This window comes from Mesoplodon densirostris, chromosome 11, assembly GCF_025265405.1.
Source record: "Mesoplodon densirostris isolate mMesDen1 chromosome 11, mMesDen1 primary haplotype, whole genome shotgun sequence".
Lineage (NCBI taxonomy): Eukaryota > Metazoa > Chordata > Mammalia > Artiodactyla > Ziphiidae > Mesoplodon > Mesoplodon densirostris.
In genome coordinates, this window is record NC_082671.1 from 48696304 (window position 1) to 48721973 (window position 25670).

The 25670-nt window shown below is 43.8% G+C and overlaps 1 protein-coding gene across 4 annotated transcripts in view; it reads left to right on the forward strand.

Annotated features, from left to right (window-relative positions):
- SLC11A2 (solute carrier family 11 member 2) overlaps positions 1 to 25670 on the forward strand; it is a 53157-nt gene that overhangs the window by 8938 nt on the left and 18549 nt on the right. Inside the window, exons 1-5 of one of the 4 annotated variants that reach the window (XM_060111712.1) lie at positions 11081 to 11175; positions 22017 to 22088; positions 23544 to 23695; positions 24253 to 24378; positions 24814 to 24933. In XM_060111712.1, the coding sequence (XP_059967695.1) occupies positions 22055 to 22088; positions 23544 to 23695; positions 24253 to 24378; positions 24814 to 24933 (432 nt within the window). In that variant the 5' untranslated portion in view covers positions 11081 to 11175; positions 22017 to 22054. Of the gene's footprint in view, positions 1 to 11080; positions 11176 to 22016; positions 22089 to 23543; positions 23696 to 24252; positions 24379 to 24813; positions 24934 to 25670 lie in introns of those variants that run through there. The other 3 variants (XM_060111715.1, XM_060111713.1, XM_060111716.1) reach the window with 3 other exon arrangements.

The window sequence follows — 25670 nt, forward strand, 5'->3', positions numbered from 1 at the left end:
TTCACCACATTTCTGTCTAGTGAGAAATCTTTGGCACTCTAGGCATCTTACCTCCTCCTTCTGAGTTTTTCTCCTAGAAATAACAGGATGGGAATATAAATGAAGCTCCAAGCTTAGAAAACTAGCTCTTTGAAGGCCTGTAAAGAAGAAGCAAGTGGTAAAGATGCGGTAAAAGGAGTCATTGGGAGGAATCTCTGCAAAAGATGATACACAAGCGGTTCTTCATACTTTACACAAAGAACCTAAGGCTCCTGGAAGAACTATGCCTGTGGGGAGAAAGAAGAGTTTCTGAGAGGGCTGGCCCTGAAAGACAGGAGGTGTAGACTTGAGACAGGATCCTTATGTCCTACTTTTAAAAATATATATTTATTTATTTATTTATTTGCTTGCGCTGGGTCTTAGTTGCGGTACACAGGATCTTCACTGCGGCATGCGGGATCTTTTTAAGTGCGGCATGTGGGCTCTTAGTTGCAGCATGTGGGATCCAGCTCCCCAACCAGGGATCGAACCCAGGTCCCCCGCATTGGGAGCACAGAGTCTCAACCACTGGACCACCAGGGAAGTCCCCTTATGTCCTACTTTTAAAGTCCTTCCACATCTACTTTCTTATTTTACCTCTCTCCCCTACCTTCAAGCCCTGTGAGCCTTTTTTTTTTTTTTTTTTTGTCTTGAACTAGCAGATTGTGAAACGGAGGCACATAGAGTCACATAGAATTTGTTGGTGAATTTAATGGAGAACCCAGGTCTCCTGATCATCACACTGGAAGGTTTCAGGCAAGCTCAGCTTGAAACCAATTTATGAGAGAAGATTTGTAAGAGAGGAGGCTAGCATTTCCAGAGGAGCAGAATCCCCAAGTATGAGAAGTAGTCTTTGATTTCTGGTGTCATCATTGCAGTCTTATTCGTCATCAAAAAGCCTTTATCAGTGCCTGCCTGCAATGAGCAATTAAGGTCGACACTGAACTAAATTTAGAATGTATTGCTCATGAACATGGTCTAAGAATTCATACTCTGAAAAATTAATATAAGCAGATAACAAACGACATATCTTTATGACAATAAAGAAGAGGTAGACCAATCTAGCTACTGTGGACAGTAAAGAATTAACATCAAACATGTCAGAAGTCACTGCAATTCAAGGAAAAGAGCATCGCTGGGTGAAGAGCAGTGCCTAGTAGGGATAGGTTATAGGGGTTCCAAGTTCAGGGAAACTGTTACCAACCAGTTAGGGAGGGCAGGTCTCTTGCCTTCTGACTTCTTCCACTCCCTTCCACCTGCCACACACATGCCCCACCCCAAGCTTTTCCTCTTCTAGGCAACATAACCCTTGCTAAGGCTGAAGATCAGAGGAATTTTTACTTTGCGTTAGTCTTTGAATACGGGGACCTTTACCCAGCATCAGTAGGAACCACCCTCAGGAACCACTTTGTGCTGCCGGGCACGTCCACAGCAACTAGACCAAAAGGACAGAGGTGAGGACACTCCTGGAGAGGTCTCCCCACCCAGCTTCGGCAGGGTCACCCAGGATCTCTACCATCAGCCTTGATATTTCTTGTGGCACACGGCTCATTATTCCACCTGCACCATTCACTAAGCTTCTCCTGGGTTCAAATTCTGTGGGAAAAAGGAAGTCCCTGCTTCAAGGTACTCTCAGTCCAGGCACATCTGCATATTCAGCAAGATTCATAAATGTCTTACCTAGCTGAATCAATATTAGAAAGACTCCATGGATTTTGCAGTTTAATATCACTCTCATAATATCACTATCAAAAGTTCTATAATGTAGGAAAATAAAGGATTAATATGTTCACACACACATGCAAATGTGTATGTTGCTAAATGCACATGTATTGCTCAGGGGGAACTCATTGGCCCTGTCTCAGGGTCTTTATCCTTGCTTTTCCCTCTGCCTGGAAGTTCTCCTCCAGATAGCTATTCATGTGACTTGCTCTCTCACTTCGGTCAGATGTATTCTTCAAGGTGAGGTCTTCCCTAACCAGCCCCTCTAAAATAGTCCTTACCTCCCACGTCTGGCTCTTGCTGCTCCTTGCCTTGCTCTTTAAATTTATTTTTTAAACAGAATTTATCACTGCCTGACATATGCTTACTGACTTGTTCATTATTTGCCCCCCTGTCCCCAGAAAGTAAGTTCCTTGAGCGGGAACTTTGTATGTCTTGATCACTGCTATTTTCCCCTGTCTAAACAGTACCTGGCACATAGTAGATCCTCAATGCTGTATGAAATGAATGCAATCAAATGAAATGGAACAAACATATGTGTTTGTGTGTCCTTTTTCTAATGTATGGTGACATTAAATAGAAGAGACCGAGATGTCTTTCTAAACTAACCCTATTCAGCTTTGGAAACTTGGTCATTCTGAATCTCTGACCCCACCTCTTGAGAAGACTCCTCACCAATCTCTATTTCAGTCCAGGTGACTCACCCTCTAACTCCAAGGGTCAGCTCGTGTCCCAGGCACCCCTGGCCACTATTTTTGGTTTGAGACTTGGCTCATAACCCAAGCTAGGTGTCAGACAGAGCCCTGAGATTTTTGCTGCAACAACAGGGGAAAAGATACTCTGCCTGCTAGCGGGGAGGATTCCATCAAGCCCAGAGCAGATGGTGGCCATCATCCCACCATGCAGGCGGAAACTGTCTGAGAATAAAACCACCCTGGGACTGAAGTAGAGCCCAGAGTGAGAGGGAGGTAGAAAGAAAGAGACAAGTGGACAGCAGCTTGGTTGATATCTGAGTCCCCAGATGAAGCCCTGCCCAAAGCTAGCTATACCATTGGGTTACGGGAGTGATTCAGTTTGCTTTGAACACAATCATTCTGAATTGGGTTTCTATCACTAGTAATCAAAAAACAAAACAAAGGAATTCCCTGCGATCCAGTGGTTAGGACTCGGCACTCTCACTACCAGGCCCGGGTTTGATCCCTAGTCAGGGAACTAATATCCCGCAAGCTGTGAAGAGTGGCCAAAAAAAAAAAAAAAAAGTATGGGACTTACCTGGTGACGCAGTGGTTAAGAATCCTCCTGCCAATGCAGGGGACACGGGTTCGATCCCTGGTCTGGGGAGATCCCACATGCTGTGGAGCAATTAAGCTCGAACGCCACAGCTACTGAGCCTGCACTCTAGAGCCCACGAGCCACAACTGCTGAAGCCCGCGCGTCTAGAGCCCGTGCTCCGCAACAAGGAAAGCCACCACAATGAGAAGCCCGTGCACCGCACCAAAGAGTAGCCCCCACTTGCTGCAACTAGAGAAAGCCCGCACGCAGCAATGAAGACCCAATGCAGCCAAAAAAAAAAGGAAAGAAAATCATGTCTAATGCACATTTAGCTGTACTACATCAATTTTCACTTGTTTGCTAAATGACACATGCAGCTTTTTACTTAAAACTTTTGAACATTTATATAGCTTACAAAATAATCTTGTATATATGTATCACATATTTTTTAAATTATTTATTTTAACATCTTTATTGGAGTATAATTGCTTTACAATGGTGTGTTAGTTTCTGTTGTATAACAAAGTGAGTCAGCTATACGTATACATATATCCCCATATCCCCTCCCTCTTGCGTCTCCCTCCCACCCTCCCTATCCCACCCCTCTAGGTGGTTGTATCACTTAATTTTAATATGAGTATGTGAGGTACGGTATATTCTTTTAGTAGGCTAAACTGAAGCTCAGAGAAATCAAGCAATTTATCCAACAACACACAGCTAATAAATAGCAGAGCAAGAACTCTAAGTAGTTATTTGGCTCTAAGTTCAAAGCCTATTCTATGGCTCTTCAGCTGCTTTCTTAATTATCTGTAGAGTTTCTTCCTGATTTTTTTTTTTTTCTCTTAATAGAAGAGAAACTCTCTTAAAGACAGGACCTTGCTCCTTGCCTTGAGTCTTTTAATCCCTAGGGCAGCTCCCTGGAATGAGCAGGGCTCAGTGTGGAGGGTTGGCTTTCACAGATTGCAAGGGTAGAGTTTGCCAGGTCTGTTCTCTCATCAAGGAGCTTGTAATCAGCTGGCTGAAATAATGCATATGTATTACAGTCGTGTTTTTCCACCTTTTTTAGACTACTACAGTAAGAAATAAATTTTACGTCAACCCAGTATACACACACACACATTATTAAAATAAAGTTTCACAAAATAATACCTAAGTACTTGTGACAGTCTCTGATATTTCCTATTCCATTTTTAAAAAATTCTGATTGTGATGCACTAAATTGATTTCATAATCCAATCATGTACTGAGACCCAGTTTGAAAAGCACTGTTATAGATCACATATATATATAAAGTCAAATCCAAGCTGAAGTTCAATATTTCAAATGCTTGTTAAGTACTAATGATGTGATAGGTGCAGTAAATGATATAAAGTTAATGTACAGCTGTCTTTATGAGGCTCACAACTTAGTGGCAGAAATTAGATAATAAATAATTAGTAAAAGAAAAAATATGAGCCAAAAAAAGCACAAAGATTCAGGAGCAGAAGAGGTCACATCCCATGAGAATCAGGAAAGGCTTTAAGGGGTGGGTGGCATTTGAGTTAGGTCTTGAAAAATGGACAGGATTTCAATACTAGAAGTGTGGGTGGAGGTAACAGTAGGAGCCAAGGCACAGGGTCAGGCAAGCCCAGGTTGTGTTCAGGATGGAGAGAATATGAAATTCAACAGGAATGAAGGGTTTACATGGTGGAGAGATGATGAGGTGGAAAGAAGGCTGTAACCATAGTGTGGGGAGCCTTGAATGTCAGATGAAAAATCTATTCTGTATTTAAATTTGATAATGTGGGCAAAACATCTTCCACATGGCACTCAGTTAATGTGTGCTCTCTTCCCCTTCCTTCTCCTCTTCTCTGTAGGCAGTAGGGAGCTTTTGGAAGTTTCTAAGTGGGGAAGAGAAAAGATCAGATTGGTCAGGAGGATCTTGAGGTTGTTGAGGTCAGAGGAGTGGAAGCCTAACCAGGAAGGTGACAGCTGAAATAGACAGGGACAACTGACCTTGTGCAGATAGGCTGTAGTCATGGCATCGTTTGATGAGAGGGAGGATGAGGAATCCATGAGAACTTTCCGTTTTCAAGTCCCAGAAACTGCAAATATAGGCAAATTGTAAGAACAAGATGGTTTGAGTAGAGAGGAGGAGAGTTTGGGATACAGCAATGTTGACTTTCCTGCTGGATATCCGGGAAGAGAGACAAAGTGGCAGCTGTAGCTCGGGGAAAGAGGCTACAGAGAGTAGCCCTCAAGACTCATCCTCAGGAAGGTGAAATGGTGCTGGGGCTGTGAAGGGATGCTGCCAGCCTTGGAGTCCTCCCTGAGGATACAAGAGTGAACAGGACAAAGCCCTGGCCCTCAAAGAGGATTAGAGACAAACAGCCAAAGCAATTCCATGGGATAGTGCTATGGGAAAGGGAAGAATACACTATAGTGTGTCCTAGAAGACGTACCCCACTCAGATATTGGGATCACAGAGGGCTTTTTGGAGGAAGGAACATCTAAAGTGAGACATCAGTGGTGAGTAGGAGTTAGCCAGATGAAGGATGGGCAGAGCAAGAATGTTGCAGCATAGGCACAATATGTGAAAAGACAGGGAGGTAAAAGAGAACATTGGTGCATTTGGGGAACAAAAAAATATGGGGAGCATCCTTATGAGGCTGGTATTGTACCCAGTTCAGATAAAGAAATGGAACACAAAGATTTAATAATGTACCCATGGTTTCTCAGTCGGCTGGACCTGGAATCCAGGTCTATTTTACCCTTAAGAGGCTGTTCTTTTTACTCTAACCCTGTCCCATGAATGTCTCTAATGCTGAGTGGGTCCCCAGTATTATTACATTGAAACTGCAGACAGATCGTTTCGAATTAGGAGACGACAAAGGAGTGAATCTAAGGAATGCCTACATGTAAGGAGTAGAAGGAAGAAAAGTCCCAGTTGAAGGTAGTAGAGAAAGAGCAATTCAAACAGAACGACCCAAAGAGCACAGTGTGATGGAAGCCGAAGAAAGAGTTGTAAGAGGAAAGGTATCACCTTTCAAATATGGAGAAAGTTGAAGAGTTCGTGGGTTCTGACTCCTTGGCAATGATGATCTCAACTAATGAGAAAGTAATTTCTAGGGTGGATCACAAAATGGTGGAAAAATGAGTGTTAAGGAAGTAGAGTGCAGATCACTTTTTCAGACACATTAATTTCCGGATACAGAAAGTAGTAGGACGGGAAGCCAACCCCGAGATGGAGGCGGTATGTTTATTAGGAAGTGATCTTGGGATAGACACTTAAGGGAAGGGAAGGAAGCCGTCTGCACAGGAGAAGTTGAGCTGTGACACAGGATAAAGGCTTTGCCAACCTTCAGAGCTGTCCCTGGTTGGGGTGAGAGGGATGAATCTTTACATTCCCACATAGATCAGTCATTTGATGTGGGCTGCCTGAGAAAGGGGCCTGACGTGAGGCCTGAGGCCAGCAGCATCCCCTCTCCAAACAGGGGTAATAAGTCCTTCTTTCTCAAAGGGGATCCTTCCTGTGCATTCCAGCATTATCACAGGGAAGAATATTTTCAGGATAGATGAAGACTCAATTTTGGAAATAGATACATAACTATAAACAGATATAGCCTAGTTATTTGTCTTCATTGCCTGACAGCCATAACATATTTAAAAATGGGATAATATATTTATGGAACACCTCCTATATATCTGGCCTTTGTTAGCACCAGGTGTACAAAGATAAGATAATCACCCCTATTGAGAAGTTCACATTTTAGTGGGAGAAGAAAGCACACAAACAGTAACCCACTAAGGGGCTGTGCTTATCTTATTTGTGTTGTATCTGTACCACCCATCCTCTGCCTGGTATGTAGTTATTTTCAATAAATATATTCAGAATGAATTAGGGCTTGAGTAGAGTAAGGAGTGTTTGGGTAGCAGACAGAATGTAGAGCTAATGCTGCCTGGAGGAGTCAGGGAATGCTCCAACACGGGGATATTTTAGTGGAAGCTATAACAATAGCAGTAACTACAACAATAATGAGTTTTCCAGGTAAGGAAGGTATATGGCTGTTAGCGTAACTGACGCCATCTTGGCCCTTACAGTTCCTCTTGTTCTTCCCCTGACCCAACCCAGGACTGTACTGTGCCGTGAATCACTTCTCTGTTACCAAGTGGTTTGTAGTTAATAGATATTGTCTAATAATCTTTAGGACCAGGTGGCCCCTATGCTCTGTTGGTCCCCAAACAATGATGACAACCTTCGCTGATGTATTCCCATGAGACTTGTTACCCATTCATAAATCTTGGCTTAGGAATGCACATCCTGTTTCGAGCACATACCCTCATACCCTAGGTTAACTGTAAAATTGTCCCAATGGCCCTTCGGTGGTGTGGAGCGCAGTTGCGAATGCCTCTGGATCATTATTTGCCCAATCCCACCCTGTGAGTAAGTTACCATATAATAAACTGATCCATTAATTATATGGAGCTGCCTGCCTTGCTTTTCTGTCTCGAGGCGCTTTCTCAGTTTGATGGGCACTTTTTGTTGCCTGCGTCCTCCAACAGAAAGGGAGGGTTGGAAGCAGTTAATTTCAGACAGTTGTTTCAGGGAAAACAAAAGCATGAAAAAGAATACTTGGAGAATGGATGGGAGGTGACTATGAGAGGAAAAGTCTCCTATTTAAATAAAGAGCACACATGATGCAGATACGTATTAACATCTATTTAGAAATCAGTTGGCTATTGTGGTAATGTGGAATGTTCAGTGAATTTACATTAATAGGATTTTATAAAAGAGATCGTTTCCAAGCTAGAGATTTGAATGGAAGGGAATTGTTTTAGGTGTGTAAGATGGAGGCATTATGGTATGGTAGTTGGAGTGCTGGCTCTTGCATCTAACAAATCTGTGTTCAAAGCCTGGCTCTGTCACTAACTTGCTGTGTGTCTTTAGGCAAGTTACTTAACCTCCCTCAGACTCAGGTTCCTAATATGCAAAATAAAGATTACAGTTCTTGCCTCACAAATTTATTGCGAGGATTAATTTCTGTTTATAACATGTTAAATATGGGGTTTGATACATAATAAGAATTCCATTAATGTTGTCAGTTACTGTAAGTGAACAGTGGGGACCTAGTAGGAAAGAGTGGAGTGTGTACGTTGGGAGCAATTCCCGAGTAAAGGCAATAGTGGGGGCTATGGTAGAGTCTCACTGTAAAATGCATTCCTATTTTGGAAGTCCTAAACCAAAATAGGGCCTTTTCCTGAAACAGGTTAGTTCACGGGTGATTTCATATTTCTTCTTTTTTTCTTCTACTTTCCCATGAAGGGGGACAAATTGAGCCCTAATCCAAGGCAGTTTTTGTTTTGTTTTGTTTTTTGCGATACGTGGCCAGCTCACTGTTGTGGCCTCTCCCGTTGCGGAGCACAGGCTCTGGACGTGCAGGTTCAGCGGCCATGGCTCACGGACCCAGCCGCTCCGCAGCACGTGGGATCCTCCCAGACCGTGGCACGAACCTGTGTCCCCTGAATCGGCAGGCAGACTCTCAACAACTGCGCCACCAGGGAAGCCCTCTAAGGCAGTTTTGCCTTAGGGAACTTGTCTGCTGTAGAACAAGGACAAAGAGATAGGTCAAGTTGTAATGAGATGACTTTTAGTACTTGAATGAAGAGATCTTCATTTTGGGTCGAGGACAGAAGATCCATAGTTCCTTGTACTGACTCTATGGTTGTTCTGTGTAGGCACTAGAGCCTCTTGCTAGAAGATGGATATGAATTGATTGCTGCTTTTCTTTCTTTTCCATTCTAACACAATTTTTTCTGTCACATTTATTGCATATGTTTTTAAAGCATATTTTCCTTAAAACTACCAGAAAACTTCCTGAAGCTAGCAAGGTCTTCCTTCCAGTATCCCACACATTCTCCTCACCCCACTCCAGTGCCTCTCCTTTCCAGCTTTGCCTCCGGCTGGCGTACTAAACTATATTTGTCTGAGGCAAATTCCACGCCCCTCCCCCCTTTTTTTCCAGCTCCTCTCTTCCTAGATTGAGAAATCCTGGCTTGCTCTGGATTTTTTTTTTTTGTCAGTCTCAGGTGTTTTTTCTTTTTCCCTGTGACATCAGGAACAGAGTCCTGGGTTTATGTGGCTTTGTTGTCCACCTGTGGATCACTGATTGACCAGGCTGATACCAGCGGGTCCTTCCGATCCCAAGGGATCGATTGGGTGGCATTTTCACCCATACTCTGAGACTGCCTATAATTTAATTGGTGCTGCACATACCTATGGAAAATATCTGTGGACTGTCAGGCTTGGGGTTAATTGGTTTCAGCTTACGTCTCAGGGGAGCAGAGTCCTAGTGCACATGCAGCCCTGGTTCAAGTGCCCAAACCAGCTTCCCTCCAAGGGGGGTGGCGTCCTGAAGGAAAGCAATTCCTTTTTCTCCACCCCTTTCAACCACTGGCACACACAGGCCTTCCTCTAGCTCCTGTGAAATGAGACAGAGATGAAACCTTAGAATAAAAGTTTTCAAATGCAATTCATTGTTCATCAGTACCCAGGAGTGGCAGGTATATGATGCTTCCCTTTTCATGGCAGGTCAAAGATGAAATTTGATTATGCTTTGAAGGGTGTGGTTTGCTTCTTGAAATTCCATGCGGTGTCTTTAACAATGCGCTGCCCAGAGCAGCCTAAAGTGCCCTTATCTAACCAAGGGGAGGCACATTTGTCTGCATATATAGAGGCAAGAGGCAGGAGACAGGAGTCGCACTGGGAAAAGTCAAACCCAGCCTGCACAATGAAGAAAAAGCTTAAGAAGGAGGCAGCTCCACACACTGAGCTAAGTAAGTAGCCAGCAAGTACGTATGCAACAGCCCAGGGAAGTTGCCCACCTGAGCAGACCTGGAACGAGAGAAGGATGGCTCCAGCCATTTTATTTTCTAGTTGCAGTAGAAGTTCCCAAAGGAAAGGTTCTGGTCTGGAGGGACTTCATCAAGCCTTTCTGAAACTCCCCATATGTGCTGTAGAGAGATTCTCAGAACTAATTTGTGCATTTTCTTTTCTCTCTAGGAGAAATTCTGTATGGAAACTAGCCTGTACCAGATAACCGATGATGCTCAGCCCAGTTTTTTGGGGTCCTTGAATTTGTTTTTACTTCGTATTTTATTTGGATTTTCCTTTTTGCAGTTTACTCTCCTTTCCTCTTCTCTTGGACTCTTTTACCAACTAATAAAAATTTCTCCTAGCAGTTTTTACAGGAAGAAAGATGTTGGAGGGGTTTATGCTTTTCCTCTCTAGGCCTATGACTTGGTTAGATAAGCTTGGTTACCTTTAATGAAAGCAGTTATGGGGGCGATGGGGGGCGCGGGGAGAGAGGTGTCTAAGAATGTTTCTGGTAGCTCTAAACGACATTGTAGAAAATTAGGGTGGTTAGTCAGACTATTTTCTCCTCTCTAAAGTGGTCATCATCTTCAGAGAAAGACTCTGGGATGTGAGATTGAAACTGCGGATAGAGTGGGACTCCTTCTGGGTAGATGGAGAATAAAGTTTGGGGGAAGAAGCGAGGCAGCTGCGTAGGAGAGCGGAAAACAATTCATTACCGAAGCTTGGGAATAGGGCACCTGATGCAGCCGAAATGGCTGCACTAGCTGATGTTTCGCGGTTCCTCCCAGGTGTGGGGTGCTCTTGGTGGGGCAGCAGATACTATGATGTGGCTCTGGGGGCGAGAGGAAATGGTCCTGCCAGGTGGCTATACTTTGTAGGATGGAGCTGTATCTCTCACAGAGCCGCGTCTCAGAAGAAATGATCTTGATTTCCAGGACCTAACGTGAGGCCGCGGCGAACTACAGCAGGAAACTTACGTGTCTGCAGGTTGCCAGCGGGGTGGAAGACTCCAACCCACACTGTGGGTTGGACCAGCGCGAGCACTAGCTCTACAGGAGACAGCTCCCGCCCGGGCCGCCGTGGCCCCGCCTCCAGCCTGACCTGGGGAGGGCGGAGCCCCTGAATTTGCCGTCGGCCCGCCTTGCTCGCCGGCAGCCGAGGGGAATACGGAAAATCCAGCCAATAGGAAGGTGCAGCTGCGGTCCTGTCGGCCAATCGCGGGGCGTGTAGGGGCTAGGCTGGCGTGGCGCTGGTTCCAGGGGTATGGAGCCTCTGGCGTGGGGACAGACTGTCAGGTGGTTGCGGAGCCGGTAAGGTGGGGCGCAGGGCAGGTCAGAGGTCACGCGGGCGCCCGGCTTTCCCCGGGTTCCCCGGATGGAGGGCTGCCCTGGGAGCTGGCGCCGGGGCCAGTATGGGGCATGCGGGGCGCCGAGCGGGGCTGCGAGGGGCGGCACGGGCTGTGAGGGCCTGGGCGTGGGGTCCAGATGGAGCCGCATTATTCGAAGGAAGACCGAGAGGAGGGCGCCGGGAGCGGGGTGCGGGAAGGAAACGCCAGAGGTTGCAGCGGCCTCACCCCTTTCCCTCCGCGGCCTAAGAGAAATGGCCGAACCCCCGGCTGGACCAGCCGCGGGGCCGGGACCCGTGATCGACGGTGCGCTGACCCCGTTTTACACGGCAGAAGAGGCCGACGGCCACGGGGCAAGGTCCCCGCGGCCGCCTTCTTATCTGCGAAGACCTGGCGCCCCGTCTGCTCCCTGGGCCTCCCTTCGCCCCACTTCAACAAAAGAATTCATTTTACTGCAGCCGACATCCAGGGAGCGCCTTCGTGTGAGGGGCCTGGGCAGGCCGCTGAGTACTTGTGTGTAGATTGGTTTTAGGGCTGTTTGTGCAGCCTCCAGGCTCCAGGCACCTTTGTAGGGGGCATTATTGCACACGGTATGTGAGTGGGGTGGCAGCTCTCCATCTGTTTGGTTTCATATGTCCCTGCTTTTATTTATTTATTTATTTATTTGCGGTACGCGGGCCTCTCACCGTAGTGGCCTCTCCCGTTGCGGAGCACAGGCTCCGGACGCGCAGGCTCAGCGGCCATGGCTCACGGGCCCAGCTGCTCCGCGGCATGTGGGATCTTCCCGGACCGGGGCACGAACCCGTGTCCCCTGCATCGGCAGGCGGACTCTCAACCACTTAGTTTGCAGCACTTGGCTCTGTAAACCTTTGAGCAAGGTGCTTAGCCTCTTTGTTCTTTTGTTTCCACATACTTAAAATGGGTATTGATAATATCAATCTTAAAGAGTTGGTGAGTATTAAATGTGTTAATATTCTTAAAGTGCTTAGAACAATTCCTGGCATGTAAGAGTTTTATTATTACCTACAAGTGCCTTCTGTCCCCTAAAAGATTCCACACTAAAAGAATGCTGACCTTATTACTTATCCTTCTTCAAAATCCTGTGAGCCTATTGCCAGTGAACCCTTAGGCCTGTTTTCCATCCACGTCATTTATGATCTGAGGCTATAGTATAGTAAAGTGTGACTAGAGGTTTTCTGCTGGGTGTTTATTATAACATTAAATAAGGTTGGAAACTTCCTCTATACAGTACTGGGTCTGTCCATGATAGCTGTGTTGGGTAAATGAAAACTTCTTTGACTGTTTAGGTTTTCATTGGATGATATTTCATTTACAGTCTTGGCCTAGACACAGTTTTTTTTGGACCCAATACCAAAAAGGCCATGATTGCAGCATTCTTGGTTTCTCATGTTTCCTGGATGGCTGGGACTTGGGTGGGGAATTTCTGGGCAGCCTGGCAGCACTTCTGTTAGTGAATGGGGAAGCTTGACACAAATCTAATCTTACTCTACTGTTAGGAAATCAGCGGTGATCCCTTGGAATACTCCACAGAGCTCCTAAGCAGCTTTGGTTCAGTTTTGACTCAGTGAAGTGAAGGTTAGAGGTTAGAGAGTCGTATCTATTGATACAAAGCAGCATCTTTTCTATTTGACTTTTAATGCTAAGAGCTTGGGTGGGTGCTGTGGAATCAAAGACATCTTTATTCCCTGTTTCCTTACTGTGTATGTCTGCTGCCATACTTATACCCTTTCTGTGAGCTTAAAAGTCCCTCTCAGATTCTCTTGGTACTGTCTGGAAGGCTCTAGTGGAAGACTTTTTTGTCTTCCAGTTCTCCCCTTCCAAGAAAGCTGCTGTTTATATAGGTAGCATTACTGGGAACTAATCACAAAGTGAGAAACTCTGAGTTTACTAAAAAGAACATCGCTTACTGCACAGTCTGCTGGCCCAGTTTGACTGAAGTACACATAGTGTAAGTTTAGTTATTTAGCTTTGGAGTAAGTTTAGTACTTGTATAGGGTTGAAAGTTGGATGTTGGCTTGGTGAGAGTGGAGGACAGTGTCTTTGTGAAAGCTCTGTGCTTTAATAAGGACAGGGAGTGATACCTTTAAAGAGTTGAGTGTTTGAGGCAGAAAGGGAAGCCTTTTGCCTCAATATTGTTGTCATCTTTATCATGTGAGTCTCTCTGGTTTTAATAAAATATTTTGGAAAAGAAGGCAAGGAGTATTTGACTACCGAATATAAGGAGTTAGAAGTCCTGGATCCATGTTGTCTCACCCATCCGCTGCCATTTATTCTTTTGATAATTTAACAGACATGTATTGAACAATTAACATTTATTGGCCCCTGGAGACACAAAGACAAGCCCTCCAGGTATCATCAGGAATATCATGGATATAATAAAACAACAATGTATTATGAACTATAATAACATCAGAATGGAATATAAAACAGTTGGCCAGGGATGATAAACATATATTTATTGTCTAATTCCTCTTCCACTTAAAAAAAATTAATTTATTTATGGCTGCGTTGGGTCTTCGTTGCTATGCGCAGGCTTTCTCTAGTTGTGGCGAGCGGGGGCTACTCTTCGTGTGGTGCGCAGGCTTGTCATTGCGGTGGCTTCTCTTGTTGTGGAGCATGGGCTCTAGGTGCACGGCCTTCAGTAGTTGTGGCATGTGGGCTCAGTAGTTGTGTCTTGCGGGCTCTAGAGCTCAGGCTCAGTAATGGTGGCGCATGGGCTTAGGTGCTCCGAGGCATGTGGGATCTTCCCAGACCAGGGCTTGAACCCGGGTCTCCTGCATTGGCAGGCAGATTTTTTAACCACTGCGCCACCAGGGAAGTCTTCCACTTTTAATTTAAGTTCAGAGTAACTTACATTTTTTGGTGTAAGGACCAGTTCCCAGTAAAGACTTAAATTAGGAAATTAGGGTTTTCAGGCTTGTCTTTGTTCTTATTAATAGTAGGTCATCTTGTGTGGGTTATTTTTGTTTGTTTTGGTCCCATTTATCACTAACAATCAAGTGTCTATTAAAATTCCTAGGTAATGAAAGGAGGCTACAAGTTAACTATTGAACTTGTAGCAGGTTCCAAAGAGCAGAAGGAGGCATGTCTGAGGCTGGAGAATCTTATATGTATTGTCTGTCTTTACAGACAGTTTTTCTTTGCTTTAGGCAAAGAAACATTGAGGAAGATATGTACTTAAAATTGTTAAGGTCAGTCTGCATTGGGGGGCCAGTATCTGTCATTGGAATAAATAAGTTGAATGTAATCTAATGATAATCTTTCTTCACATTTGCCAGAGAACAGCTACTTAAGCAAGTATAAGGGCAAAGCACTTTTTTTCTGAGGCAAGAAGTGGGTATAGACTGATTTAATAGACTTTCTTACTTCATTGTAAAGAGGTCTTTGAAATTGTCACAGAGCTTGGAGTTGTGTTCCAGGGTAGATGTGTCAGGCCAGGAGGCCAGGTTGGGCCGCCAAAGGGAAATGCAGTGCTGTAAACTTCGGGTTGGGAGGCAATGGGGGAAGCCTCACACTGTGAGAGTTGGGAGGAACAAAGACCAAGCTCTAGTTTCTGGAAGTAAGATATTAGTGACTCTGACGTGTGAGCAGTCAAGGAGATTTGGAGCTGGCTAAGCCTCAGAGCTCTGAGCAGAGAAAGTGAAGAGCTCTATTTAACGGGTATTAATTGGGCCCTTGTAATTCTGAAGTCTCTGGTTGATGGGTGATATTTTTGTCTAAAAGTTCAGTACTTCTTGACAGCCTGGCCACGTTTCTCCCCACTGTTATCGTCTTTGACACCCAGGCAGCCGGTTTTATTATCAACTGTACTCTTCCTCCCCTTATCTTACCCCCTCTCTCCTCTTCTTGCTGCTTAAGATTTTCTCTTTCTCTTCTTTCTTTATCATTAGATGTTCTCCATGTCAGGTTTTCCTTTCAACCATCAAACAGATTTTCAAAAGTCTAACTCAGGTGGAAGTAGCAAACTTGAGGCTGAGCTGAAACTGTAGTTCTCTGGTAGACTAAGGGAGATGTCTCCAATTTTGAGATTATTATTATGGAATACAAAGTCAGTAACATGAACAGTCTGTCTCAGTGGCCATTGTGCCAGAGAGAGAGAGAGGGGATCTGATGCGTGTTAAGCACATTGTACAATAGCAGCACTGTGTGTACTTTATGAACTGGGTGTGCTTGTGTGACTTTCAGCTTACCGAAATATTACTCACTTAGGTAGTGGGGATTAGTTTCCCGGCCTTTTTCTTAAACTAACACCAGAGGGGCTTTTCGCTTTGTTCTTATGTCAGGAAGTAGATGTAATCTGTCTCCAACCTTTTTTTTTTTTTTTTTTTTTTAAATTAATTTTATTTATTTATTTTTGGCTGCATTGGGTCTTCCTTGTTGCACGCAGGCTTTCTCTAGTTGTGGCGAGCGGGGGCTACTCTTCGTTGTGGTGCGCAGGCTTCTCATTGCTGTGGCTTCTCTTGTTGCGGAGCACAGGCTCCAGTGGTTGCAGTGCGCGGGCTCAGTAGTTGTGGCACACGGGCTTAGTTGCTCCACAGTATATGGGATCTTCCCAGACCAGGGCTCGAACCCGTGTCCCCTGCATTGGCAGGCAGATTCTTAACCACTGCGCCACCAGGGAAGTCCCCTCCATCCTTTTTTTCATTTTATATCAAATTCATTTTAATGAGAGAAAAATAGGATTATTTTTTATTCAAATTGAAAAAATAATTCCAAACTTCACATCCTCAATTATAATTTAGAAATTCACCTGGCTTTTCTAAGCTGTTTCTCTCCCATCATCCCCAGTGGGGGCAAATTGAGTTTTGGAATTAATTAGATGTATATCCTGATGGAAAGACTCGGAAATTGGTGCTTCTTTATTGACCTGGAATGGAAAAACAGAGGAAGTAATAACTTCTCATTTTAAAAAATGGCTAGTAATATTCCTTACTAAAATATGTAGGGTTCAGACAGCAGTTAGATCTGTTTGAACCACTGAATATTTCAGTTTTGTTGACTCCCAATCATCAGGGGCAGGAGCTCACCTTCATGAAGAACATCTTGCACAGTATAGATGTTAGATTAACAGTCATGATTTAGTAGGAATATCAAGTGCTTTAGCCTTAAAAGTAGACCTTTAGAGAAAAGGGAATTTTAGAAGGATCTGGAAATCTTTACATTTTCTTCAAAACAAATGGAATTCTTTTTTATCACAGTTCCTTTTTATTCTCTAATAAACAACTTGGCTATCACTTTTTAAAGCCTGTACATCTAGCAGTTTCCACTTTGTCACCAGCATGTTGCTGGCACTGAACGTTGGCTGAGGAAACATCAAGAGGGAGAAGAGATGGCTTTGGCAGTCAACTTTAAACATTCCTGTTCACATTTTTTTTTTTTTTTTTTGCCGTACGCGGGCCTCTCACTGTTGTGGCCTCTCCCGTTGCAGAGCACGGGCTTCGGACGCGCAGGCTCAGCGGCCATGGCTCACGGGCCCAGCCACTCCGCGGCATGTGGGATCTTCCCAGACCGGGCCACGAACCCGTGTCCTCTGCATCGGCAGGCGGACTCTCAACCACTGCGCCACCAGGGAAGCCCTCTTGGTGGCAATTTTAAAAACTGATTTGGGCTATCCAAATTGTTCTTCTAGAGTTCTTGTAAATGATAAAAGAACACATGGAATTATTATTAATTAAATGTTCGGAATTTATTATAGCTAGTATGTGTTTGGGGGGGTATAATTTTTTATTTTGATATAATTTCAAACTTACAGACGAGTTGTAAGAATAGTATTAGGGAATAAATGCTTTCAGGATAAGGTGATATGATAGCAGCAGGTGCCCTGGGGGAACATGAAAGAGGGCTGTTTAACCCAAATTAGGGAGTCAGGAAACACTTTCCTGAGGAGGATTTTTCTAATTCTTTGCATTCAGGTGAAACTTCCAAATCACAATTTCAGAGCTTGGTTGTTTGCACACTAAGTCAAAGTAGTAGTAAGTTAAGCTTGAGGCCATATATGCCTGCTAACCAGACGGCTTCAGATCTCTGATTGTCCATTGTGAAGCTTTATCAGAGAGAACTGATAAGTCCCTGAAGTGTTCATTGAGAAACTGAGTAAACCTATGTGACCTTTACGTTAAAAAAAAAAAAAATACAGGTACATGGTAAAAAAAAAATTTTTTTAAGTGCAAAACCGTATACAGTGTATATTCAGTGAGAGGTCTTCCTTTCGCCTGACCTCTTTTGTGCTCCCCCACTGCTTCCTCTTAGGGATGGCAATACCAGTTTTTGGCATGTCCTTTGGATGTTGTCTGTACGTGTATGTGTGTATTCTCTCTCTCTCTCTCTCTCTCTCTCTCTCTTTTGCTCCATAAATGATAGCATGCCGTTCTATAAACTGGGTTTTTAACTTCACAGTGTATCTTGGAGATTGTTTCCTATTAATCCATATAGATCTGCCTTATTTATGGTATTCCATCCTATAAATGTACTAGGTTGTTTCAGTCTTTTTACACTACAAACAGTGCTGTGGGAAATATTCTTGCACATACTTCCTGTGGGACTGTTTCTTTAGTAGGCATTCTTAGAAATGGAATTGCTGCGTCAAAGGATATGTAGGCTTTTGACATTTAGACAGAAAATGTAATTAGCATTCTTATCTTGTAAAATAGTCTTACAACTTTTGATAAGGAATCGGATAAAATAGTTATTACATTGAACCATGAGTGCCATTTTTTTCCTGCTGTCGATTGCTGTCGAGAGGAGGAAACACCGGCTTTAAGAAAAGGTGACACTTAGTGGTTGGGGGTGAGCTAGAATATCAAAGCAGTGTTAATCATAGTTATCAGAGTACTGCTGCGTTGATTCTTGTTGCTTGTATCTCCACTTGATCTTTTTCTTTTTTTTTAAAATTTTTTCTTTTTCTTTTTTTATTTTTGGCTGCATTGGGTCTTTGTTGCTGTGTGCGGGCTTTCTCTAGTTGCGGCGAGTGGGGGCTACTCTTCTTTGCTGTGTGCGGGCTTCTCATTTTGGTGGCTTCTCCTGTTGCAGAGCATGGTCTCTAGGCGCGCGGGCTTCAGTAGTTGTGGCACTCAAGCTCAGTAGCTGTGGCTCGAGGGCTCAAGAGGGAAGGCTCAGTAGTTGTGGCGCACGGGCTTAGCTGCTCCGTAGCATGTGGGATCTTCCCGGACCAGGGCTCGAACCCATGTCCCCTGCACTGGCAGGCGGATTCTTAACCACTGCTCCACCTGGTCAGCCCGATCTTTTTCTTTTTTTTTTTTTTTTTTCTGTACGCGGGCCTCTCACTGCCGTGGCCTCTCCCGTTGCGGAGCACAGGCTCCGGACACACAGGCTCCGCGGCCATGGCTCGCGGGCCCAGCCGCTCCGCGGCATGTGGGATCCTCTGGGATCGGGGCACGAACCCGTGTCCCCTGCATCGGCAGGCGGACTCTCAACCACTGCGCCACCAGGGAGGCCCCCGATCTTTTTCTTAACGTAATTAAATGACTGAAATGACCTGGTGGTATGGTCCTAGAGAAGAAAACTGTCTTACTCTTAACTTACTGCTTCCATACGGGTGTTAAATTTTTCATGGAGACTTAAATACTGTGCAGCACACCAAGCATACTGACCTTCTATTCCCTGCCCTAGTCATATTCTCTAGACACTATAAACAGTGGAGTTTATAGTTTGTTGACTCAATGTTTTGATGAGAAAGTTGGAATCTAGGGAATTCCCTGGCGGCCCAGTGGTTAGGACTAGGTGCTTTCAGTGCCGGGGCCCTGGTTTGATCACTGGTCAGGGAACTAAGATCCCGCAAGCCGAGAGGTGCTGCCAAAAAAAAAAAAAAAATGTTGGAATCTAGAATCATTTTCTCTCTTGGAATAATATATTTCTGAGATTTCACAGAGAAAACCAGACTTCTTGTATTTTATCGGCTCTGTAAGTAATTATGGGAGTAATCACTTAAAATAGTAATAGTAATTATTAAAAATTTTATCTTGAGATATTTCTGTTTAAAATTATTTAACACCTTTTCACATTTCAGACTTGGGGGAAAACACACTACTATCTCAATTGTTTGTTTGTTTTTTTTTTAAAGAAATTATTTATTTATTTATTTATTTATGGCTGTGTTGGGTCTTCATTGCTGCACGCGGGCGTTCTCTAGTTGTGGCGAGGGGGAGCTACACTTCGTTGCGGTGCGCAGGCTTCTGATTGCGGTGGCTTCTCTTGTTGTGGAGCACGGGCTCTAGGCGTGCGGGCTTCAGTAGTTGTGGCATGCGGGCTCAGTAGTTGTGGCTCACGGGCTCTAGAGTGCGGGCTCATTAGTTGTGGCACATGGGCTTAGTTGCTCTGCGGCACGTGGGATCTTCCCAGACCAGGGCTCGAACCTGTGTCCCCTACATTGGCAGGCGGATTCTTAACCACTGTGCCACCAGGGAAGTCCTGTTTTTTAAATATAAGTTTTAAAGGCCTGTTTTGGATAGGAATTTTACTCACATGTGTTAAACACTTCTGTGCCTTCTGAAACAGGATATCAGTCATCAGTACAAAAGTAATCTAATTGAATCGGTTCTTCGTGAGTAGGGCTGCAATTAGAAACTTGAATTATTCTAAATAATAATATAATGTTAATATTCTTTTAAAAAATAAACCACTGTTAATGCTTTTTTGCACTTTGTCCTATTTTAATTAATTAATTAATTAATTTATTTATTTATTGGCTGCAGTGTGCAGCTTACAGGATCTCAGTTCCCCAACCAGGGGTTGAACCCGGGCCACAGCAGTGAAAGCCTAGAATCCTAACCACTAGGCCTCCAGAGAACTCCCAATAATAATATTCTTTTTTTTGGCGGGGGCCGGGGGAGGATGGTGCTCTGTGTGGCTTGTGGGATCTTAGTTCCCCGACCAGGGATCGAACCTGCACCCTTGGCAGTGAAGGCACGGAGTCCTAACCACTGGACCACCAGGGAATTCCCAATAATATATATATATATATTTTAAAATATTTATTTATTTATTTGGCTATGCCGGGTCTTAGTTGCAGCACGCGGGATCTTCACTGCAGCATGTGGGATCTTTCAGTTGCGGCATGTGAGATCTAGTTCCCTGACCAGGGATCGAACCCAGGCCCCCTGCCTTGGGAGCATGTGGTCTTAACCATTGGACCACCAGGGAAGTCCTCCCAGTAATATTCTTCATAATAATGTTCTCAGAGCTGATTGAAGTATAAGGAAGTTGCCTCACATCAAATAGCCCAAGACTTTCCCTGTAAGAGCCATAGTCCCAGATCTGATTTGTGGTTTCTAGTTTATTGTGTGTTATCCTGGCTTCTTAGAATTATATGTAAAATAAAAGTAAAAAGGCTCTGAGTGGGGCCTAGGAGCTGTGCTGTGATTGGAATGCAAGTGGCACTGCTACTGAGTGGTCGCATGTGTAAATCCCATTTAGGTGAGGTGCTATTGTAACTGGCTGAAAGAGGGGTTGGATTTAGTCAGTAGTTTTGGGATCTGTTGGCGAAACCATCTGGTGGCTCAAACTCTGATAGGAAGGACGTTACTATTGTTCATTATAACAAGATACTTGATATTGGTGACTATAGACATGAAAGATTATGTTTTCCAAATTAGCAAGTGGTGGTATGTTTTACATTCCAGAAGATAGATGAAACCTAAAACCCCCTTCAGGTCTTAATTCTGTAATTTTGCAAAATATGTATAGAATATGTCGATAGAACTGTTCAAATAGGGGCAATAAAGGTACAAGAGTGGAAAAAGACTATTTAAGTAGTAGAAGATAGCTAAGGGGAGGCTTCGTCACTTTTTCAGTAGGATAGTTGTTACTGGGATTTAAGGGGAGGCAGTTAACAATTAATACTGCTTACCTTTCCCTTTCTAAATTTGGAATCAACTGAGAAATAGATTCCTTAATCAGTAGATCAAAATTTTACAAAATCAGCCTTATTGGTGGGGTTGACTGGAGAATATGCCATAGATCTGTGGCCCAATGGGCTTACTAATACCCCCTGCCCCCCAGTTAAACTTAACCCAGTAGGATACTGGACATCTGGGATACCCCCTTACCCCGGTCCCGCCTCAGGCTGCTTATTGCTGAGGGAGAGAAGAGCAGGCATGCTGCCGTGTCCTGCTGGTGCCTCCGCTCTCCTTGAGAGCCCAGGAGGGGAGGGCCATGGTCATTAGTTTCTTCTCCCCGTTGTTGAAGTGTTGGGGAATGAGACCTGAAACCTTACAGCTGAAGTCTCTCTTCAGGGAAATGTGAGGCTGGGAAATTGTCACCCTCTACTTCTACTACCAGTGTGCTGGTGAGGTGCTTCCCCTTCCCCCTTTCCAGAAAATTGAAACATGAGCTTAAATTGTTAGTTAGATCAAAGAGAGTTATAGATCTCTGTCCTTAAAAACTCATCAAAATGGGGGGGGGAGTCAGTCTTTTAAATATTTGCGTTAATCTGGAGGCAAAGGCAGAGACTGGGTAATTGCCTAGCAGCCTCTCTGTGGATGCTTATTGAAAACTATTTGCCCACTTCCCTGAAATACCTTTTGCTTCAGTTTGGTTTTGAAGTCTTGCCAGCAAAAACATGATTAAGACTTTTACATTTTTTATTAAATATCTCTTAATCATATTCTGAAAACTGTAATTATTTTCAAGGTTATCTAATTCAGTAGAACAATTATTCTTTTCACATAGTAAGGGTTCAGTCATACAGAATGACAGAATGCTGGTTCTGAACTTGTTAGTTTTAGTTTGTTCTTGCTAATTCCTCTCCCTCTCTTGTCTCCTTTCCAGAATCTTATTCTAAGAACTCAGACACTCAGGTATCCACCATGGTGTTGGGTCCTGAACAGAAGACGCCAGATGGTAATTTACAGCTTTGTGTTATTGTCTAATTTTTATTTGGAATTAGGCTTAAGCCAGTAACAGAAATTTACCATATTGTCCTTCTTGTCTTCTGTTCCAACAAAAATTGTCCCCATCTCCTCTCCCCCAGCCAACAATATCATCATGGAGACCTGCTCCATTCAGAGGTCACCACCTGGTAACTTAGGCTGTAAATGAAAATGGATTTATAACCACAGAGACTTGCCTCATATCTTATTTCCAGTTCTGAGATGAGCCAAGATTAGCTACAAGTTTGGTTTCTATAGCAGTAATGCTTGTAAAGGCAGTATTATTTGCAGACCTGGCATAAAAACCTCTAGAGTGCTTTGTCTGCTCTCGGCCCTTCAGATATGCATGGAACAGTAAAATACTGAGCCAGCACCTAATAGTGTATTTAATGAGACTTCTTAAGTGCTTTGACTAATCCTTCCTGATTCTGAATTTCTCCTTTAGAATTTCCGTTCCTTTTCTGTACATTTCCTCCTCAGTTCAGTGCCACTTAAGGTGAAGTGGGTCAGTTCCCTATAGAAAGAAAGCTTTTGTTTTTCTGATTGGATGTTGCAAAGGTTTCTTGGAAACTCTGAGATTAGAGTTTTGTGGTTAAAAATAGCCATTTGAAGGCTACAGCAAACTGGGCTTTGTATTAGCCCTTTTCTCCCAGACCCTCCCCCTCCCTGCTTTAAAAATTAACTGCAAAATGTAGGATTTAAGGAAACACTGATGATTAATCTGAGATGAGCCCTCCTATCAGGAGGGTGACACCTCCCCCTCCCAAGCTCTTCACTGCAGGCCTTAGTCAGGAGGGTTCCTGTTTGGTGGTTTCCCTGCAGCTTCAGATTTTAGCCTGAAATGTGGCAGGAGTTTGCAATTTACACATTTTTGGAGAAGCCTGATGGAGGTATAATGTCCAAGGATGATTCTTTGAGTAAGTCCTAACCAAATAATGGGGGGCGGGGAGGAGGAGAGAGGGGAGGGTCCCACTAGACTGACCTATTGCCTTCTAAAAGTTAGGATTTTAGGTTACCAGTGGGACTAGTCCATTGAGCCCTAGACATCACTGTTTTTAGAAGAAAATGAAATGGTTCTAAAAATTGGCAAGTGGGAATAGAAGTGTGAAAGTAGGGGGAAACCATTGTGAGATTCATGCTGAAAACTGATGTAGAGCTGAGTGACAGGGCAACAGGGGTGAGAGGGAGCTTTTTTATCATAAGCGTTTTTGTACTTCTCAAATTTCCAGCCATGTGAACCTATTGCCTATTCAAAAATTAATTTTTTAAAAATATAAATAAAAATAAAGTACTAGAAACTGAGATAGAGTCAGGCTGATCTTGTGCGTTTAGGTATTAAAAAGATTTAATATCAGCATTTCTAAGGATGAGCCGTTAGTGTATTTTGCTCACTTTAATTCATTTCTTCTCAAACCTGTTAATTCAGAAGATGCTTCTGGAGACCATGGGGATTCTGCCAGTCTTGGGGCCATCAACCCTGCCTACAGTAACTCCTCTATTCCACAGTCCCCCGGGGGGCACTCAGAGGATCCTTTCACCACCTACTTTGATCAGAAGATCGCCATTCCTGAGGAGGAGGTTAGTGACAGGTCCTTGGAGGAAAACATTATTATCTAGGGGCAACCTATGAGTGGAAAGTCTGCTGGACAACTCCATACCAGCAGCTTCAGTCCTAATTCTGGCACGCAATCGCTGAAGACTGAATTTTTGTAATCAGAGTAAACAGAAACTGATAAGGAAACTGAGGGCCTTGAAAAACCCGTTGCCATGTTGGACTAGTGAGCATTTTTTCATCAAGAAAGTATGAATTCCATGTCCCCTTTTTTACAGTGCCTTTTGTCCTATTTGGGTAATGGTTGTGCACAGAGGTACTGATATTATTGCTTGGGTTTTAGAATGAAAGGCTGTTGGAAAGAGCAGGTAAGAGAAGCCCTCTTATTTGGATAGAGAGGTGGCCAGCTTATTGATGAGAAGTGGATAAGATGGACGTGAAACTTGGGCACACCCAGTATCCAACTTCCTAAATGTTCTTAGGAAGCTAACATTGCTGCTTTATATGTGACAAAATAATAGATAAATTAGATCAGCAGTTTGGAGGTGATAATCATTTTGATCTGTTTTCCTCTCTTGTACAGTACTCTTGTTTTAGCTTTCGTAAACTCTGGGCTTTCACGGGACCGGGATTTCTTATGAGCATTGCCTACCTGGATCCAGGAAACATTGAATCTGACTTGCAGTCTGGAGCAGTGGCTGGATTTAAGGTGAACATCGAGTCCCACCCCTTTCCCTTTTAAACACACGTAGCACACCACATCCTTTTCCATTTACTCTTTCTGTTGGATATGAACCTCAGCGGCTACATGCTGATACTTCATTGGCTGTGACACTTCAGTGAAAAGTACTTTTCCATCTGTTTTAAAATTTTATTTTATCCACGTAGATGGTTTTTTATTTTATTTTACCCACATAGTTTCCTTGAACAAAGGAGAAACTGCAGATGGGAGAAACTAAGGCTCAGAAAGGTGCAAGGTGACCTAGCAGGTTCTGTGCAGAACACGATGCAGAACTCAGGTCATTTGATTCCTGACCAGGGCTCTTTCCTGAACGTAGTGTTTCCCATTCACATTGCCAAACAACCAAACAAAAAGATCCCAGTTATCTAATGAGTGTAATGGTGGGATTTTGTTCTTCTCTAGTTGCTCTGGGTTCTTCTGATAGCCACCATCGTGGGGCTCCTGCTCCAGCGCCTTGCAGCTAGACTGGGAGTGGTCACTGGGCTGCATCTTGCTGAAGTGTGTCACCGTCAGTATCCCAGGGTGAGCAGTGTTTGTCTGTTACTCATATCATAGGTGACTCTGTGTCTGGCAACCTGTGCTGGCCCCCTTGTATACTGAAATAGTGGAGGATATAGGGATCCGTGGCCCTGAGGACTGGGAACCCCAAGGGAAATTCTGTAGCCCCTCTTGCGGCTGACCCATGTTTCTGTGCTCCTTCAAAATCTAACATGAGATTCACATTTACCAGAAAGTTTCCTTAGAAAAATTCTGTTTGAGTAAACATTTACCTTTCACTCTGCCTTTTGGTACCTAGCAGTGCCCAGTTCACAAAGGGGCAGGGGTATTCTGTCTAAGTACTTTCATTCATACATCCATAGTACTCCATCACTTTGCATTATGCATATTTTCTTTTTTGTTTGTCTTTGCCATAAATTTGAAGAAAGTGAGTTTTTTCCTTTTACTGCAAATTATGTACGCAGGATCTTTGGATTTGTTAATAATGATTTTTCAGTTTACCTTGACCCTGGAGTTTACACTGTCCTCTGTAGTTTCCTTCTGGATATTTTGGGCCTTCCTTGCTGCTACCTAAGGCAGGAATGGATGGACCCAATGTCTGGAAGACACCTTTAAACTGGCCTGATCTTTAGATAAGTACTAATCTACCTGCAGTTTGTCCTAAATGTTTAATCTCCTTTTCTGGCTGTGAGAAAGTATCCTTACCTGTTTTTTTTTTTTTTTTCTTATATGCTTCTCAAAAAAACAAAAAAACAAAACAA